We start from the raw sequence: 20,244 nt of genomic DNA, 5'->3' as shown, positions 1-20,244 counted from the left end.
CTGACTCTTCTGACCCAGATAATGGTTCAAAAGATCACCTGAGCATGCCTGTAACTTATGTCATCTTGTACATCAACTCTACTTCAATTAAAAAAAAAAAAAAAAGATCACCTGACCATCATTTTGTCACTTTGTCAAGGTAAAGACTGGATAAAGGAAGAATCAGTGGGAGCTAAATGGGGGGGAGGGGGAGTTAGGATATTTACATGCCTAATAGTTGAAAGGATGGAGAAATCAGACAACTTAACATCAACCTATGAGGAACAGATGGACACTGTCTACAATACCCTGAGGAAGACACAATGTCACGTGTGGCGAAGGATGCACAACCTAAATTCAATTAACAGAAAACACACACAAAATGCGGGTGATAGAAACGGGAGAACTACATGCTTTGAACATGTCAATATCTAAAAGACAAAGGCTACACAAATGTTCCAGATTAAAAGAGGCCAAAGAGATGTTGACATCATACCTGAGGCTGGGTCTTGTAATGCTAAAGGGGACATTATTAAATAACTGACAAGATTGGCAGACTATGTGAGTCTTGTGACAATGCAAATATCTGACATTGATAATGGTATTAGGGTTACTACAGGAAATATCTCTATTCTTAGGGAATACGCACTGAAGCATTTGGAAGTGAAGAACTGTGCTGTGTGTAACTTACTCTCAAATGGTTCAGAAAGCTTCACACCTCATACCTACGTAAGACTTAACAGGAACCTGGATGCTGCTTTAAGAAAAATATTTATCTGGCTGCTCTGGGTCTTGGTTGCAGCATGTGGGATCCTTAGTTGTGGCGTATGGGATCTAGTTCCCTGACCAGGGATCGAACCTGGGCCACCTGTGTTGGGAGCTCAGGGTGTTAAACACTGGAATACCAGGGAAGTCCTTGTATGCTGTTTGGTTTTGTTTTTATTTTTGGTTTGCTGGGTCTTCATTGCTGCGAAAACCTCTCTCTAGTTGCTGTGAGGGCTTTTCTTTGTGGTGGTTTCTCTTGTCTCGAAGCCCAGGCTCTAGGCTGTGCAAACTTCAGGAGTTGTGGCTCCCAGGCTCCAGAGCACAGGCTCAATAGTTATGGCTTGCAGCCTGAGTCGCTCCAAGGCATGTGAGATTCTCTCAGATCAGGGATCAAACTCATGTTCCCTGCGTTGGCAGGTGGATTCTTTACCACTGAGCCAGGGAAGCCGCTGTATGCAATTTTTTCTTTATTTTGTTTTCCAACATAGACGAAAAGAGTAAATAATGAAGCAAATGAGACAAAATGTTAAGAGGTGAATTTAGGTAAAAGGTACATGACGTGCCCTGAACTATTTTTAATTTTGTTACTTTCTCTAAGTTGTTTTAAACACTCAGAAGACTAAACAAGTGCAGATGACTAATAAAAATAAAACAAAAATGGAGAGGGTAATGGTTCACACTCCCGGCTCTGCCTCACGCGATATACCGTAATACAGATTTTTATCAATGATTAAGTAACCGCCAAATTCTTCTCCCACCTCTCAAAGAAGAGACAGAATTCAGGTAGAAAGGAAGGAGATCAAAGGCCAGAAGTTCTGGAGCAGACTGGTGTTTCCATTTTAGCTGCACCACTTCCTAGCACTGGGTCCTTGGGCACAATTCTTGAAGTGTCTGTCCTCAGCGTCCTCACCTATAACATGGGTGCCCTGAACTACTCCCTGAAAAGGCTAGTTAGGAGGGTAACACATCAGTTGGCTGTCTCTAATAAAAATAAAACAAAAGCCATTAGAATGGCTTTTTTTTTTGCTTTGTTTTCCTCAGAAGTTTTAATTACTTTTACCAATTCCAACAATCATCTATATAAATTGCTGAAGATTTAAAAATACAGAAAATTGGGAGTAACATCCATAAGACAATGTCCAGCAGTAACTGTTGAAAGTGTTAGTTGCTCAGTCGTGTCTGACTCTTCGCAACCCCACAGACTGAAACCCGCCAGGCTCCCGAGTCCATGGAATTATCCAGGTGAGAATACTGGAGTGGGTTGCCATTCCCTTCTCCAGGGGATCTTCCTGACCAGGGATCGAATCCGGGTCTCCTGCATTGCAGGCAGATTCTTTACCACCAGGGGATGGTGGCTCATTATCTGAGCCACGAGGGAATGTCCAGTGATAATCGCTATTAATATCTGTGTCTTCTTCTGGATCAATTATTTAATAGTCTTCAAATGGTTGCATTTTTATGTCTCCTTGTTTTTAGACAATTTCTGTTGGTTCCATTTTTCCTTATTGTACTCATGGGTATAAAGTCATTGTCCAAACCCAGGAAGGAGCTTTTGAACAGAAGAGGGTAGTGTGAGCAGTCTTCAGCTCTCCAGAACCGGAAGCCTTGAGACATTCCTAGACCTTCAGGACCACAAGATGCTATGGAAACCATCAATACATCAAGTTCAGCTGCTCTTTAAAGTTCTGTGAAGTCGAATGCCACATCGCACCTGTTTTTATCTCTTTGACGCCCAACACAAGGACTTCGAGGGGCATTCTGAATTAGTTCCCTACCTGTTCTTTTTATTTGCACCATGAAAAGATCTAGATCTTTCTACCCCATTTTGGACCAAGTGAAGGATCATATGTGACCAAGCCTTTCTTCCTGTGTGGACCTTCCTTCCTCACCCTCCCTGCTTTCCCAGCCCCCAAATCTACACAGTATCCAGCAGCATCACCTCACATTTCCCAGGTTCAGGCTAAAGGTGGAGGTTGGGAGACTGTCAAACATCACGCCCACCTTCCAGTTCGTGGTTAGCAGATAGCTCCTCAAAGGTGTTTCTATGAGAAACACCTCTAGTCTGCATGCAGGTTCTGAGTGAGTTCCAAGATCTTAGCTTGGTCAGCAAACCAGGTGGCTGTTACACACGTAAAAGAATAGCCCAAAAATGTGGGGTGGCAGAGAGAAGGGACCAAGCCAGCAGCTTTGCTCTTGGGAGTCAGGGAAGCTGCCAAATGACAGGAGGCAGATTGTGATGGGGGCGGGAGCGGTGGCAGCTTCCAGGAAAGACCCAGTGTCCACCTATTTGGACAGAGCATGGCAGAATCTACTCTCGACCACACTAATGAGCATTTTATTAACACAAGTCCTTCCCCGCCCCCCCCCCCCATTAATATATTCACTGTTAAATGACTCCAAAATCTGCTCTGCTCGAATTTTTTCGAATTTATTTTTTGGTTGCACTGGGTCTTCCTTACTGGGCACTGGCTTTCTCTGGTTGCAGAGCCCCAGCTCTAGGTGCTCGGGCTTCAGTAGTTGTGGCACTGGGGCTTAGTCGCTCCATAGCACATGGGATCTTTCTGGATCAGGGATCGAAGCCGTTTCCCCTGCATTGGCAGGCAGATCCTTAACCCCTAGGCCACCAGGGAAGTCCTCCCCTGCTCTAATTTGACATCAGCTCCCTATGGAATTACGGTCTGCCTTTAGATTTGTCCAATGGGATAGGAAGAGGAAAATCAAAAAAGCTTGATTATCTAAGCACCACTGATTTGGAAATGTACTTTCTTGGCACCCAAAAAGTCCTTCCACAGGATAACTGGTTTTAGGCTGAGCCTTTCTGATACAATGCATAACTGTCCCTTCTGTGGAACACTGAATTATCCAGCCATTTTGCAGAATGCTGCTATTAATACTGAAAGTCTCCTGAATCTCCATAAAACCCAAACAAGGTGCTCACATATTCGGTGATGCTATGGTTCGCCTAGAAACTCCACATTGTCATCGGGCATCAAAGATGGTCAAAAGGTTGGGGAAAGGAGTTGGTCCGAGTGTCAATGGGGAAGGGCTCTGGGAGGCAGGACTGGGAGATACTTTCATCTTCATGCAGTCCTGCTCGTCAGTGGTCCCAGCCCAGTCACTTCAAAGGGTGAGGAAAGATTACAGTCCTTCCTGATCCACACTGACCAGCAGCACGCTAAACACAGTCTTACCAGTTACGTGGTGTGTGTCAACATGTTTTTCCACTAAAGCCACTTGGGGAAGCAACATCATACAAGTCTTGCTTCTTAAGTAAACATTGGCATAAAAATAAAATATTTCTATTCTTCTTTCCTGGGAGAAGATTCTAGTCATATGTCTTCGTGAGACAGTGTCAATATGCTGGAAACGTTACTTGGAAAAGAAAAAGATGATTTAAAAAATGATGTAGAAAGTGCTTTAACTCACTTGAAAGTGTTAGTCGCTCAATCATGTCTGACTCTTTGTGACCCCATAGACTGTAGCTCACTAGGCTCCTCTGTCCATGGGATTCTCCAGGCAAGAATACGCAAGTGGGTTGTCATTTCCTTCTGGGGATCTTCCCAACCCAGGGATCGAACCTGCATACTCTGCATTGCAGGCAGATTCTTTCCTGTCTGAGACACCTCTGCATATGACCTAGAAGAAGCTTCCTTAGGGTGAATGTATAGCTTTATAGATGCAGGAAGGATAAAGGGAGGTCCCAGGTGAAGTGATGGTACAGTTTCTGAAGCTGTCTTGTCAAAACAAAGACTCGAGTAAGCTTTTTGTTTGTTGCTAGGTTTTTCTGAGACGCATGAAAGATCCCCTTAAAGAAAACAGTGTGGAAAGTGAAACAGAGAAGAAAAGTGGCAGCTGGTCGTGCACCCTTCTGCCGCTGCATTTTAATTTTTAAAAGTGTAAGCTAGCCTCAGTTACTACTTTATAGGACAATACCTCAAATCTGTGACAATAATAATCTGAGTTGCTTAATAGTTTGAACAGTTTAATAAACCCTTCCAAGGCTTAAAAGAAAAGGCGACTGAACATTAGTAAAGTGAAATAAACTTCAAAATATATGAATAGTTGTATCTTCAGTAATGTCAAAAGAAACCCAAATTTGAAAGTATTTCCTGGATAGAAATTCAACTTTGGCAGAGAATTGTCAAAGCTTTTCCTATTTTGGTGTCATCTTCTACCAAACTCTGTTTATCTGCTGATAAATACCCAGTCAATCCCAATTTGTAAAATCACTCACAAGAGGTCTATATACATTTTTCTTGTAAAAATATAATCCCCCACCTCTCAAGATTCAAAGGGTCCCTGATCCCAAAGGTTTAAAGATCCAGTCCCCTGCCCTAATCCCCACACAGACACTTCCCACCCCAGTCTCCAGAAAATGCAAGAACCAGTTGTGAGTCCAAAATCTGCAGGATCGACTTTCTTTTCTTACTCTTCCAAATACTCAGTGATTAAGTGATGAAAATATGACTTATTTTCTTTTACTTCAGAGGTTTAGAAGAAAAAAAAACTTTTAAGGAATGTGTCATATTATAGATTACAAAATGTTAATGTTTTTATCCAAACTTAACTGTTTATCAGAGGAAAAGTGCATCTCGAATACAGTTATAACATCAATTTTTTTTTGTTTTGTTTAGTACAACCAGCTCTTTGCAGTCCCCGAGCACTTCAGGACTGCTTGCTGTGACATCTGGAACTGGTTAGCTTTCCCCCACGATTTGCAGCATTGTCCTGGAATTTCTCCAGGAATTCTCCACATTCTAAATCCATCCCTTATATCTTACACACCAAACCAACTCCCCTTGTTCTAATGCTCATCAACCAAAAAAGCCTCCAGGAGATGTGTAACTGGGTTTAAAACTCAGAGAAGCAAAGGCCAGTATAGGAGCATACAGACTTGGATACTGACATTCCCTGGTCCCTTTTACATCTGAGCTGGCGTGTGAAATTGTGTGCATCACAAAACCAGTATCATCCTTTACGAGAGGAAGAGGTCCTTTATAAATGACTCCACAGCTGTGCTTCTTAGTAGCTGGGAACACCAAGAGAAAATGAGGTTTCATAATAAAAAGGGGATTATAGGTAATCACCTTTTGCAGGATTATTGTGGGAAACAATGATAAGCCACTAGAGTGGGTACTCGGTACAAGGCAGTTACTGAGCCAGAGTTGTGAGGTAATTAATTTCATGTCTCACAAGTCCCTTGGCAGAGAGAAGCAGCCATGTGTGTGTGTGTGGGGGGGGGGGGGGGCGGGTATTTTTTTAATCCTATAAAATGATTTGCATAAAGATATGTATTATCAATAATCGAGAACTGGCGTGATACGGGAGGAGTCTTCCCACTCTACTTTAGAGATCAAGAATACTGTTGCCTTAATTCCTCATATTCTTCATTTAGTCTCAATAATGTGTGTAAGTTAGGGAAAACAGGAAAGATATTTTCCTAATTCAAAACAGTCTTTTTTTTTTTGCTACCATATCACTGATATATGGGTGGAAAGATGATACCTCTCTCATCATCGTCACATTCAATTACTTATTTCCTAGTATTTTTTAATATAAACTTATTTATTTTAATTGGAGGCTAATTACTTCATTTTCTTGGTCATGCCACATGGCAAGTGGGATCTTAGTTTCCTGACCAGGGCTGGAACCCATGCCCCTTGCCTTGGGAGCGCGGAGTGGTAACCACTTGACCCCCAGGGAGGCCTCTATTTTCTACTTTTTTAAACCAAGGCCACTGCTAACACAATGTGAGGGAAAGACTTCAGGAAAGGCAAGAGCATGTGATGTGAATAATCAATCATCTCCTGCTTCAAAGTTTGTTGTATTCATTTCAGGAGGGGGGTGCACAAGGTCTGGGGAGGGGACAATAATGGTCAGTATTAGGTGACAGCTTTCCCCTCCTTTACAAAATGAAAACTCATTCCTAAGCAGTTCTACAAAAATGTCATCAAACCTGTCCAATTCCTATTAAAAATGTCATCAACCCTGCCCAATTACTATTAATTGTGAAACTGAAATACATTCTTATGTTAAGGCCTTCTCACTAAAGAAGCCAAGAGTAACTTTCTCCTACATTATTTAAATGAGCAGTGCCTAAGTGACAAGAAACCTTTTGCTAGTCAATCAATCCTGAATGCTAATTTTAAAAGTCTACATTGCTTTTCAAGATTCTGACCAGCTATTTAAAGAATATTGATTGCAAATCTTCCTCGGTAAAATAACTTGCAGAGGGAAAAAAAATAAGGGGGCGGGACTTCCCTGGTGGCTTGGTGATAAAGAATCTGCCTGCCAAGGCAGGTGACATGGGTTCCATCCCTGATCCGGGAAGATCCCACAAGCCAAGGAGCAACTAAGCCTGTGTGCCACAACTATTGAGCCTGTGCTCTAGAGCCCGGGACCCACACAAAAAGAGATGCTACTGAACTGAAAAGCCCGCACACCGCAACCCAAGAGTAGCCCCTACTCGCCCCAACTAGAGAAAATCCAAGCCATCACAGCAAGGAAGACCCAGCACTGCCAAAAATAAATAAATAAGTAAATAAAGTTATTTTTAAGAAGACAGCTAAAATTCCTTTTTAATTTTCACTTCTACTATAAAATGGTTATTTGTTTTGATTAAAGCTTTGGAGTTTAATATTTTCTGCATACTTTGTTTTAACCAGGAAAAAGTACCATAATTTGTCACATCCTTCATATCAACATTGTAATAAAAGTAACTCAGGAAGCAATCAACCCAGCTACCTAAAGTTACTCTAAAAATGAGACAGTCCTTCCAACATTTAGCATTCCATTAGGAGCATTCCATTAGGATTATCTGAACCAATTTTTTAAAGTCGCCTCAAGTATCACCCACTCCAGTATTCCTGCCTGGAGAATTCCATGGACAGAGAAGCCTGGTGCGCTACAGTCCATGGGTCACAAAGAGTCGGACAAGACTGAATGACTTTCACTTCACAAGCATACCAAGTTGGTGAACTCAATTTTTGCTAAAAAGGACATTTCTTCCCCATAAGAAACTTAGCATGTGATAAACTCATCAAATAGTGAATGATAAAGATGGTACTAAACACAAAAGGCACTCAGAAAAAGTCATCATCATAGAAACCCCACCTCCAGCGGTGACACCCCACAAACCACACTCCCAGGCAGCCTACCCAGGGTTGAGCATTTTTATATCTCATTCACAGAAAACTTAATGATCTGGAAAAAAATGAATTTTGTATTTTTTTATTTTCAAATGTTGTATAGTCTAATAATTTAAAAAAGGTTTTTTAGGCATCAGGTAAATTTTCACACAAGTTAAAGTGTAAAAAGGCTAGCTGAGTTAACTTGGGGAAGGAATGTTAAGGAAATCTCAAAGTAAACAAGTTAATCTATAGGAAGTGAAAGGTATTTTTTGTTTCACTAAACTTTCACATTCATTTCAAATTCCAGAGGAGGAAGAAGGCTTTGCAGAGGCAATTACATTGAGAAAAATTTTAAGTCTTAGAAATGCTACACTGCGCTTTTAAGAAAACATTTATTTGGAGAGCAATGATCTCAAATGTTTAGAGAGGAGCTGATATTATAAACCTAAATTAGCAGATGGAGTTTAATTTTTGATGAGGGGAGAAAAGGCAGAAAGGGGGAGGAAACAAGTAAATTCCTAAGGACTGAAGCTACAGTATAAATTGCATGAAAAGATCAAATGACAAGTTAGAAGAGTCCTGAGTACATTCCAAAAGTTTGATATCTGTAACTTATTTGCTAGAGATGGCTATGATATATTATCATTCACATTCACAGCCAGATTTCTAGAAAGCAAGCTTATGTTAGTCACTAATTTTATAGTAACTATGGCTTTATTGAAACCACCACATAAACCACAGCTAACATTGTAGTCCCCTAAATGATCCTTCATTGAAAGTTCTAATAAGCAGGTCAATATGCCAAATATTGCAATTTCTCAACAAGAATTTTTTTTTTTTTCATGACTATAGCGGGCAGTTAGGCTGTCACAATCTATGTTCAAATTCACCCCACTCCAACATGCATCTTCAGTTCGGGTGGGGCTGTCCTTTCCCTCCACCAAGGCGAGAGGTGCAATCCCATACACACACACACAAAACATTACAGGTCTCCCCTGGGCATTAGGAAGATTCCTGCACGGGCAAGAAGCAAGCCCTGAGTTTGCGTGGCCCTGCTGAACCAGAGAGAGAATGCTCTTCGGATCAAAAAGTCAGCACAGCGAGAGAAGTAGCGGTCCATCAGGGTGCGTCGAGCCAGTTGCCCTGCACCACCCCTCATCCCCACCCCAGGCCAAGGGCAGGTTCCTCCACCTGCCACGGGGGCAGAATATACAGCAGACCCAGCCTCCGCCTTACCTGTGATCGTGAGGACGCCCAGCATCATCCCACAGCGCACCTTCGAGCAGAGAGAGCTGCGAGCCTCGACCTCCTAGGGCGGGTGGCCGGAGCCGTCTTGCCAGCGGCCCCCCACCGCAGCCTACGCTGGGATCAGCAAAGAGCTGAGCGCCAGGCCACCCTCGGAAGATCAGGGAAAACCAGAGGCGCCGTCGGAGCTGCAGCCAGAAGCGGACTCAGGCTGCCTTCCCCCGGCTAATTATACGAGGACCCACCCACCCCTCCATCCACCCACCCATCCGGGCCGGCGGGCCGGGGGGCTGGGAGCTGGCCCGCCCTCCCTGCGCTCCGGGGACTTGGCACGGCGCTCACGAGTCATGTGTTTCGCTTTAAAGGAGAGGAACCCTCCCCGTAGCTGGCCTCTGCTCGTGGTCAGTAAGGCTCTGCGGAGACCCGGGGAGGGTTTCAGAGTTGCTGGGATGAATAACACCAGAGTCAGCAGCATTTTATCTAAACCGTTACTTCATTCCTGGCACCGATTTACTTTTGTGGCTCAGCTTTTTAATATTACTTTTAAAAAGACATTAAAGTCTACCGCCATTAAAAAAAAACACACTGTGTTCTGTATCCTTATGTTTGTTTAGAGGCTGATGAGGTGCAAAAATGCTGTTCCCTTTTTTAGTACCTATAGTATTTTATATTTTCACCATCTGCTTCACACACACACTGCACTGATCTGGGCTTGGCAACCCTCAGTTGTCTTGTTTCCTGAACTCTTTGAGAAGGGCTGTTACAAGGCGAACATGTGTCTTCAACACTTAATCAAGGCAACTTAAAAAAAAAAGAAAAAAACCTAAATATTTGAACATTACTTTTTTTTTTAATGGCAGAAGTCAGCTAACAGACACACAGCATGAAAATCAGTCAGAGCCGATATTTAAAACTCAGAAATTGTCAAGCAGCCCTACATATGTAAAATCTTTTTTTTCAATGCAATTTCAGATTTATTCTGTATAAAGACACAGGATAAGTGACAAGTTGGAGGGTTCTTACGATTTTGACATTATTTCCCATGTTAATTTTCTGTTAGCACAGGTCCGTTTAGGTCCCCTGGGGTTTGTTTCCCTTTTTTTTTCATCCTTTTCCTCTTTATCACTTCATGCCTTGCCTGTCTGACCCCATTAGTACAGGCTCTCCCTCTAAGTAAACCAAAGGTAGGTTTTACTTTTTCTTCGTACAGTGAAGATCTTGCTCATCCCTGCTCCAGGGCCAGGGAGAAAGGTGGGGGACTTGGGTGGACCAGAGTGGGCACAGAAAAAGAGGAGGGAGGAGGGGAACAGAATTATCAAGAAAAACCCAAAAAGCACAGACAGGCAGGCAGGCATGACACGTCGTTGCTCCCTCTGGCCGCGAGGGGGCGCCACGCACTATATCAGGCCTGCACTGAGCAAGGTTAAGGCGGCACCGCTGCCGGCGATCAGACCTCGTTGAAAAAACCGTCTTCTGCCTCTCTCTAGATCCGACTTCCCCCTTATATTTCCGCGAACACCCAGCCTAGACAAACGTCCGCTTGGGAACAGCAGTGATGCGCCTTGTCTTGGGAGCTGATTCCCAGAGACAGCCACTGAGCAGCCTCCTAACCCTTTATCTTCCCTAGGAGTCTTCCCTTTGGTTCACAAATTGCTTCAATCACAGTCCCTCTGGTGCGTGTGAAATGTTGCTGGTGCCTATTGTCCCTCCAGAGTCCTCGTAGCCAAGGGGTCGGAGCAGCTCTGCATTCTTCTGCTCCCCGCCCCTATCTATCTATCCCCGCTCCCTCCCACCCCCAACCCTGGAGAGTCCCTTAGTTGTGCAAAATAAGGGAGAAAGCCAGCTCTGCGAGCTGCTCTGCTGGCCTCTTGAAATAAGTGGTCTACATCCAAGCTTCCAAAACGTGTGCAGCAGCCTGGGCTCCCCGGGGAGCTGAGGTTTCAGCTTCGTCATTTCTCAGCACCAGCTGCTGGGGGCAGCAGATGACTATCACCTGGGGCCACCTCAAGGACAGTCCAACTTCTAGGTGCATCTGTCGATTCTGACCTTGCTTGGCTGTGCCACCAGCTCCTCTCCTATCTAAAAATCCAATTCTGGGACTTCCCTGGCGCTTCCACTGCAGGAGGCATGGGTTCCATCCCTGGTCAGGGAACTAAGATCCTCCTGTACCTGTGCAGTATGGCCAAAAATAATTTTTTGAAATAAATAAAAATAAAAGTCCAAATTCTAACAACAGGAAGGCATCATCTGGATGGAAGAAACATCATCGGGATGGAGAAATATCACAAACGTAAGGTCTATTTAAAACATTTAAAAAGGTAAATGTACTGCTATTCAGCTTTGGTGCTTGAACCTTTTTTTTTTTTTTCTCTTTTTATGACATTGGTGAAGACACCAACACTGCGGACTTGATATTCTTAACGAGGCAGTTTAAACCTGGAGGCCAATCAAGAGATCATGTGGCAAGCTGTCACCTCTCCTAGCAGACAGTCCTTGTTGGATCTCCACCTCAAACAGTAATCAAGGACAGGGCGTGTGGCACAGCTGCCCGATAAGCCTCTGTGTGTCTTGGATTTACAGAGAAAAGTCATCAATAAGGATAAAAGCTGGATGGAGTAACGATCAGACCCCAGGTAAGTGTACAATGCAGGCAACCTTCTTTGGTTATCACTTCCATTCCTTATTTGCTTCTTTTTGTTACATCAGAATTTTTAGAGGAATACATCATCACCCAAAGCAAAAAGCAAAAATGATGGGAAAACGTTTACCAGTATCCTAAATGAATGGATGATTAGGGAGGAAAAAAGTGTTTTTCCCAAACTTCCTGGTTCATTCAACAAATATTTACCAAGTTCTAGCATTGGGGTGGAGAAGGCAATGGCACCCCACTCCAGTACTCTTGCCTGGAGAATCCCATGGGTGGAGGAGCCTGGTAGGCTGCAGTCCATGGGGTCGCTAAGAGTCGGACACAACTGAGCGACTTCCCTTTCACTTTTCACTTTCACGCATTGGAGAAGGAAATGGCAACCCACTCCAGTGTTCTTGCCTGGAGAATCCCAGGGACGGGGGAGCCTGGTGGGCTGCTGTCTATGGGGTCACACAGAGTCGGAAACGACTGAAGTGACTTAGCAGCAGCAGCAGCTCCACGTTAACTGTGCTAAGCCCCTGGGGATACAGTTGGATACTGTCCTTACCCTTGGGGACCTCAGTCTTGGGTGGTAAACACACCCAAGGGAAGAAGTGGGGTCACTTCAATATAGCCCACCTCAGGAAACATCTGAGCTAGCCTCTGAAATGATGGGAGATTTGACGGGGCAGCCCGACCTGAGGATGAGCATACGAAGGCAGTCCTGCAGAAGGGCGGCATGGGGAGAGGCAGGGAAAAGGGGGCATTAGTGAGCTTTTTATAGCTTTGGGGCTTCCCAGGTGGCACTAGTGGTAAAGAACTCGCCCTGCCAACGCACGAGACTTAAGAGATGAGGGTTCTAAGATCCCCTGGAGAAGGAAATGGCAACCCACTCCAGTATTCTTGCCTGGAGAATCCCATGGACAGAGGAGCCTGGTGGGCTACAGTCCTTGGGGTTGCACAGAGTCAGACACGACTGATGTGACTTCAGCCAGGCACAGGCTCAGAGTCAGCTTAGGGAGACTGGGAGCAGGAAGGGATAGAAGTGATAACTAGAGATGAGACAAGACATATTACATTGGAGGCCAGAGTATGAAGGGACCTGAATGACATCTTAAGAACATTGTAACAAATAACCCAATTTAAAAAAAAAATGATCTGGATTCCCTGGTGCTCCTGTGGTTAAGACTTGGTTCTTTTATTGCCACAGCCTGGGTTCAATTCCTGGTCAGGGAACTAAGATCTCACTCTTGGGCCACAGCTAGAGAGCCTGCACGTCACAACTGGAAAGTCCATGCACCACAACGAAGATAATAAATATATTTTAAAAATGATGAAGGATCTGAATGGACACTGCTCTAAGGAGGACAACACAAACGGGCACGTGAAAAGATGCTCAAGGTTATGAGCCATTAGGAAAATGCAAACAAAACCACAATGAGATACCAATTCACACTGACTGCTACTGCTGCTGCTGCTAAGCCGCTTCAGTTGTGTCCAACTCTGCGACCCCATAGACGGCAGCCCACCAGGCTCCCCCATCCCTGGGATTTTCCAGGCAAGAACACTGGAGTGGGTTGCCATTTCCTTCTCCAATGCATGAAAGTGAAAAGTGAAAGGGAAGTCGCTCAGTCGTGTCTGACTCTTTGCGACCCCATGGACTGCAGCCTATCAGGCTCCTCCGTCCATGGGATTTTCCAGCCAAGAGTACTGGAGTGGGGTGCCACTGCCTTTTCCATCACACTCACTAGAATGGCTATAATCAAAAAGACCAACAAGATAACAAACAAAGAAACTGGACCCTCGTACATTGATGTGTTGACATATTATTTAATTATATCGGGAACAGGCAAATCTATAAGGACAGAAAAATGGACTAGCAGTTACTCAGACCCAGAGAGCTGGAGAGAGAGGCTGCTAACAGGTATGGGGGTTCTTTGCCATGAAATGAAAATGTCCTAAAATTGACTGTGCTGATGGTTTCACATTTCTGTGAATATACTAAAACCCAAAAACATGTATACTTTAAATGGGTCACCTGCATGATGTGTGGATGATATCTCATGAAACCTTTTTTTTCTTTTTTTAAGAAAAAAGAACTTCATATGGGTTCTGGAGGCTGCAGGGAACCATCAGAGGCTTTGGAGCAGAGCTAGAGTCACACAGTTTGAACTGTGATTTAGAAAAAGTAACTGGGCAGTAACGACAATGAGAAAGATGCTCTAGAAATAACATTGATGGAAACCATGGTGCCCAAGGTGAGGAAGGAGTCAAAAAGTTGGCTGCACTCACATCTCTGAGATCATCCGAATGGAATGCAGCAGGTGAAGTCAAAGGTCTGGAACACTGAGGAAGATGAATCTGAACAACGGCTCTGAGAATGGACAGAGATTAGAGGCCATCAGGGAGAAACCGGCCTGGAAGCCCAAGGTGGAGAGGACTCAAAGACGGAAACAGCAGAAATAGTGGGATGCGTGCGCATCATAAAGCAGTGACTCAGGATGAGAACTCAGGAAGCCTCGAAGTCCAGCGAGGCTGGACAAGTGGACAAAAAGCTGCAATCAGGACAGAGACCAAGACACCAGGGTCAGCACAGAGGCGAGGTTCATTAACTTCCTCCAAGGAGGCATTTAACCTACACGTGAGCATCGTCGGGAACTAGGGACTTGTGAGTGCATGCTAAGTCCATTCATTCATGTCCAACTCTGCGACCCCATGGACAGTAGCCCGCCAGGCTCCTCTGTCCATGGGATTCTCCAGGCAAGAACACAGGAGTGGGTTGCCATTTCCTCCTCCAGGGGAATCTTCCTGACCCAGGGATGGAGCATTGGGAACTGGAGACTTGGACTCACCCCAAATCTACTCCCAACCCCCATCACCCCTCCTTTCATTTTTCTTTTCACCCCAGCTTTACATTCAGAGGAAAATAAATCCAAACCCAATGAGGTTGCTTTTCCTCTGGCTGCAAAGGGCAGATGAAATCTAAATGAGCCTCTATGCACTGCTGCTCCTTTAAAATGCTTCGAAGATCATCTCGGGTTGAATTAGAAGTTGCTGCCAGCTAATAACCATGAAGAAGATGAAACTATACACTGAATTAAATGACATCGGGCAGGTTCTCCTGGGCTCAGTGTATTTTCAAGTCTTCTCTGCTCCTTTGCTACGAACACAGGCAAATACCAGTTAATTGAATTTTATGGTCCAGTTGAATTGGACATGTTTGTGTAGACATGGTTATTTTGATTCAAAATCCTCAAGACAAATAATCTGAAGACTAGTTCCTCAAAGGGACTATTGTAATACAACAGAAAAGCTAAGGGGGATTTAAAAGTCACTTAGCCAGACAATTTATCAGAAAAAAGGAAAGGGGGAAATTAAATATTAAAAAAAAAACTCAATCCAAATAATAAAAGTGATATAGAATAAGTTTATTTCTCCTCTTTTTGAGTTCACATGTTGTAATATTCGACTTGGCAATTCTACTTTTATTAGCTATACCAAAACTAGAATTGCCAAGTCGAATATTACAACATGGGACCTCAACAAATATTAGCTATACCAAGGAAAAGGCGATGGCACCCCACTCCAGTACTCTTGCCTGGAAAATCCCATGGTGGAGGAGCCTGGTAGGCTGCAGTCCATGGGGTCACGAAGAGTGAGACACGACTGAGCGACTTCCCTTTCACTTTTCACTTTCATGCACTGGAGAAGGAAATGGCAACCCACTCCAGTGTTCCTGCCTGGAGAATCCCAGGGACGGGGGAGCCTGGTGGGCTGCCGTCTATGGGGTCTCGCAGAGTCAGACACGACTGAAATGACTCAGCAGCAGCTATACCAAATCAAAGTATAAATTTATATATGAAAATTTTAACTGCTTGGGATGTATAATATATTTAAAGAACTTAAGTGTCCCAATACTAGGAAAATAGTTTATTTAACTCTTCACTGGACTATCTTGCAAAACAACGTGTTTGAAGCAGTTAAGGACATGGAGAAATGCTTACATTGATATAGAAAGCCACACACCTCTTTGTTAAGTATATAAACTATATATTCAATACAATCTTGATTTTGCTTTCTAAAGTATGCTCACATAAGTGAGGCTGAGCAAAAAAAGAGCCCAAAAAGAAAACTATCAAAAACCAACCATAGTGGAATTATGGGCAATTTCTCTCCTGATATTTTCCTCCACTTTACAAATCTTCTACAACAAGCTCTGTTACTCTCACGGTTAGAAGGCAAGCACATCTGATGACCAGCTTGTGGTTGTTGCACAGAGGGGACCGGCACTGCCAGACCTTGCACCTTCCAGCGATACCTCCGATTCCATTAAAAAAGCAAGGCAGACTTGGGGCTTCCCTGATGGTCCGAAGAATTCGCCTGCTGATGCAGGGGACATGGGTTCAGTCCCTGGTCCAGGAAGATTCCACATGCCACAGAGCAACTAAGCCCATGCATCTCAACTACTGAGCCCCGTTGAGTAGCAGCTACCGAAGCCTGTGCGCCTAGAGCCTGTGCTTCACAACAAGACAAGCCACTGCGACTAGAGAGCAGTCCTCGCCGGCCACAACGAGAGAAAGTCCTCTCGCAGCAACAAAGACTCAACGCTGCCCCAAAATAAAACAAATAAAATGCAAGGCAGTCTCAATCATGATCTTCAACTCCCAATCCTGGACTATATAAACTAGCAAGCTGAAAGCAGATTCACGTCAAAGTGTAATCTTCTAAAAATTAGGATATAAGCATAAAGGTGTTTCCGTACCAAATCTGGTCAGGTGTTGGCACAGGAATCAGATTCTCTGCTGAGTGCCTTGTGTTCAAATCCTTTATTCTTCTTAAGACTCTGAACATTGGTATTTGGTGTGGTCTAAAGAAGATTGCAAAGTCTTAAAAAGGAGTTGTAGTTCTGGTTCTTCTGATAGCAATGTGGCCAGGAGTAAGGAATTCTTCTAACTCTCTGGGCTTCAAGTGATGGGAGAATAAAGACACCACTAACGCTAATGTTATCTTAAGCTCTACCAAGTGTATCTGAGAGACATAATAAATGTTACCTATTATGCCTAAACTATCCGCTTCCCAATGGGGTAAAAATTGGTTCATGGTTGACCTTATTCTTTTATATATGAAGCACAGATTTTAAACATACACATACACACACACACACACACATACACATACAGACACACACACACACACACACACACACACACACACGGCTTCCCTGATGCCTCAGTAGGTAAAGAATCTGCCCACAATGCAGGAGACCCAGAAGATGAGGGTTCAATCCCTGGGTCGGGAAGATCGCCTGGAGGATGAAATGGCAACCCACTCCAGTATTCTTGTCTGAAAAATTCCATGGACAGAGAAGCCTGGTGGGCTCCAGTCCATGGGGTCGCATGGCTGAGACTGAGCACAGCACAATATATAGAGACAGACAAACAGAGGCATCCATATTATTTAAACTGGTGTACAGTGTATCTCTGCTATAAAAATGTTGGGGGGGGGATGAGTTACAGAAAAAAGACTTAGCTGGGCAAGGCAGTGGTGAAAAGGTTGAGAAATACTGCTTTAAATATACTTAAGTCTCATTTTAAAAGAATCCTTTGAAAAAATACGTCTATACAAAGCAAGGATGCCCTTTTATCATCAATTTCTCAGAAATGCATCCTGACAAGAGAAGCATCATCTTGCACTAACAGTAATTAACCTGAGGTTCCTCTGGATCTTTCAGAAGAGAGAGACCATCTTTGATTTGCCTGGAAAGTCCTTCTCAAAAGGAGTGGGAGGGAGAGGCTAGCTGAAGGTTCGCACTGAGAAGAGAGCACTAACGGTAATGACCTACCCACTGACTGACTGCAGCTGCTCATCTGAAACTGATGTGAGCCCACCAGCAAGCCACACACAAGACTTTAAATTTTCTTCTTCTGTCACTTTTCCTTCTTCTCCCCTTCCTTCCTTTCTCTTTCCCTCACTTCCTTTTTTTTTTTAGGGCGGGTGTCTTTCTTTCTTGTTGACTGCACCATGTGGCTTGCAGGATCTTAGCTGCCCAACTAGGGGTCAACCCTCACCCTCGGCAGTGAAAGTGCCAAGTCCGAACCACTGGACCACCAGGGAACTCCCAACTTTAAATTTTCTAGTAGTCACATTAAAATGAATAATACTAAACAGTGAGGTTCTTTCTAATACATTTTATCTAACCCTGTATCTATATTTTATCTAGTCCGATAATGCCAATATGTGCTACAAATGAAAAAATATTAGGAAAATATTTTACATTCCTTTTTGGACTGAGTATTTCACATGAAGAACACATCTCAAATAGGATCAGCCACATTTCAAGTGCTCAACAGCCTCATATGGCCAGAGCACAACTTCTAAAACTGTAAAAATAACTGAACATCTCCATGGACTGAATTGTCTCCTAAGGACAATTCCTGCTTCTTTCAGGACAGTTCCACCCAGCTTCCATCTCCTTGCCTCCTGAACAGAAACCACCATGCTGTCCACTCATAGAACTGTCTTCACTTCTTCAGCATCCAGTCTAGTGATGACTCCTTTGTTTTCTCAGAATCACCCGCATAAGCACAAATCCTATAATAAAGCCCTCCCACCTCCCTGTTACTGAGCCACCCATCCTAGAATCCTCCTTACTATAACAGGCTAAGGAAACCTAACTTGGTTTGACCACACACGAGTTCCTGGTGGCCTCTAAGTGGCAAGGAATTAAATTCCCACTGATAGATTTAATTGGTGCAGCTGTCTCTTTCACAATTTCTTAATTTGAGTTAATATATTGAAATCTGGGGGCTTCCCTGGTGGCTCAGAAGTTAAAGCGTCTGCCTGTAGTGTGGGAGACCTGGGTTCGATCCCTGGGTTGGGAAGATCCCCTGGAGAAGGAAATGGCAACCCACTCCAGTATTCTTGCCTGGAGAATCCCATGGATGGAGGAGCCTGGTGGGCTACAGTCCACGGGGTCGTAAAGAGTCAGACACGACTAAGTGATTTTAAACATTTAAACAAACAAACATATTGAAATCTATTATTTTCCCACCAACTTTCACTGTAATCACACACAATAATAAAGTGTTTAAAAGGAAATATATATATATATATATATATATATGAAACATCAAAGTGAAAATTGCTCAGTCATGACCAAGTCTTTGAGACCCCATGTAGCCTGCCAGGCTCCTCTGTCTCTGGAATTCTCCAAGCCAGAATACTGGAGTAGGTAGCATTTCGCTTCTCCAGGGGATCTTCCCAACCCAGGGATCAAACCCAGGTCTCTCGCATTGCAGGAGTATTCTTTACTCCCAGGGAAGCTCATATATGTATATATATATGTATAGTTATAGTTATATAACTACCAGGCTTCCCTGGTAGTCTGAAACTATATAAGTTGTATATATATATAAAACTGAAAAGGTCGACTAGGGACTTCCTGGTGATCAGTGGTTAAGAATCTACCTGCCAATGCAGGAGACATGGGTTCAGTCTCTGGTTCAGGAAGAACCCACGTGTGGCAAGGCAACGAAGCCTGTAGGTCTCAACTGCTGAGCCCATATTCTAGAGTCCATGCCCTGCAACAAGAGAACTCACCGCAGTGAGAAGCCTACACACCAAACTAGAGAGAGGGCATGTGAGGCAACAAAGACCCAGTGCAGCCAAAAATAAATTAAAAATAATAAAAAAAAAAGACCAACTAGACTTACTTAGACTGGCTTCAAAAATACTTGCAAAGCAAAAATTTACACTTGCAGTAGTAATAAATTTATTTAACCCGTATTCACATGAATTACAATTTACTTGTAAAGACAACTTTTCTACAAATCTAGAGTGTGACAATAAAAGTATATCTTTTAAGTCAAGGCAGAATCCACTGCCTAGATGAAGAATAAAATCCGGATGACAGAATTTACTTCTGATTCTTCCATAAAACAAAGTCCTGCTCACCAAAATTTATTGCATAAATTCCAAGGTCATGGGAATTCCCTGGCAATCCAGCAGTGAGGACTCCACATTTTCACTGCAGACAGCCTAGGTTTTGTCACCCTGGTTGAGAAACTTAAGATCTCACAAGCTGAACAGCTCGGCCAAAAAAAAAAAAAAAGAATGGAATGTTTAGAACACAAATCAGTTCTTAGAAATTAAAAATACAGTAACAAGATAAAATCTAGGGACCTCTCTGATGGTCCAGTGGCTAAGACTCTTCGCTCCCAATGCAGGGAGCCCAAGTTCCATCCCGCATCAGGGAACTAGATCTCACAAGCCACAAATAAAGATCCTGCATGCCACACTGAGTGGAGGCAGTCAGGCAGACAAGGAGAAATGTCATATGACATCCCTTATATGTGGAATCCAAAATGATACAAATGAACTTACTTAAAAAACAAAAGGAGACTCACAGAGAAGGAACTTATGGTGGCGGGGATGGGCAGGCAAAGTGGGAGAGGGTAAAGGAGGGATGGTTAGGGAGTTTGGGGGGAAAATACTTGCAGT

At 43.6% G+C, this 20,244-nt stretch overlaps 1 protein-coding gene and 1 long non-coding RNA gene across 3 annotated transcripts in view; one reads left to right on the top strand and one right to left on the bottom strand.

Moving 5' to 3' along the window:
- AKAP12 (A-kinase anchoring protein 12) overlaps positions 1–20,244 on the bottom strand; it is a 112,981-nt gene that overhangs the window by 17,625 nt on the left and 75,112 nt on the right. Inside the window, exon 1 of one of the 2 annotated variants that reach the window (XM_061428332.1) lies at positions 9,111–9,322. The exons of the other annotated variant lie outside the window; for it this stretch is intronic. Within the exon in view, the coding sequence (XP_061284316.1) occupies positions 9,111–9,138 (28 nt within the window). The 5' untranslated portion in view covers positions 9,139–9,322. Of the gene's footprint in view, positions 1–9,110; positions 9,323–20,244 lie in introns of those variants that run through there. 2 annotated transcript variants of the gene reach the window in all.
- LOC133254192 (uncharacterized) lies at positions 10,805–11,752 on the top strand. Its single transcript, XR_009738594.1, has 2 exons — positions 10,805–11,409; positions 11,511–11,752. It is a non-coding gene; the product is annotated as an uncharacterized LOC133254192 (long non-coding RNA).

The sequence above is a fragment of the Bos javanicus genome, chromosome 9 (genome assembly GCF_032452875.1).
Source record: "Bos javanicus breed banteng chromosome 9, ARS-OSU_banteng_1.0, whole genome shotgun sequence".
Classification (NCBI taxonomy): Eukaryota; Metazoa; Chordata; class Mammalia; order Artiodactyla; family Bovidae; genus Bos; species Bos javanicus.
This window is presented reverse-complemented; position numbering and strand designations above follow the sequence as displayed.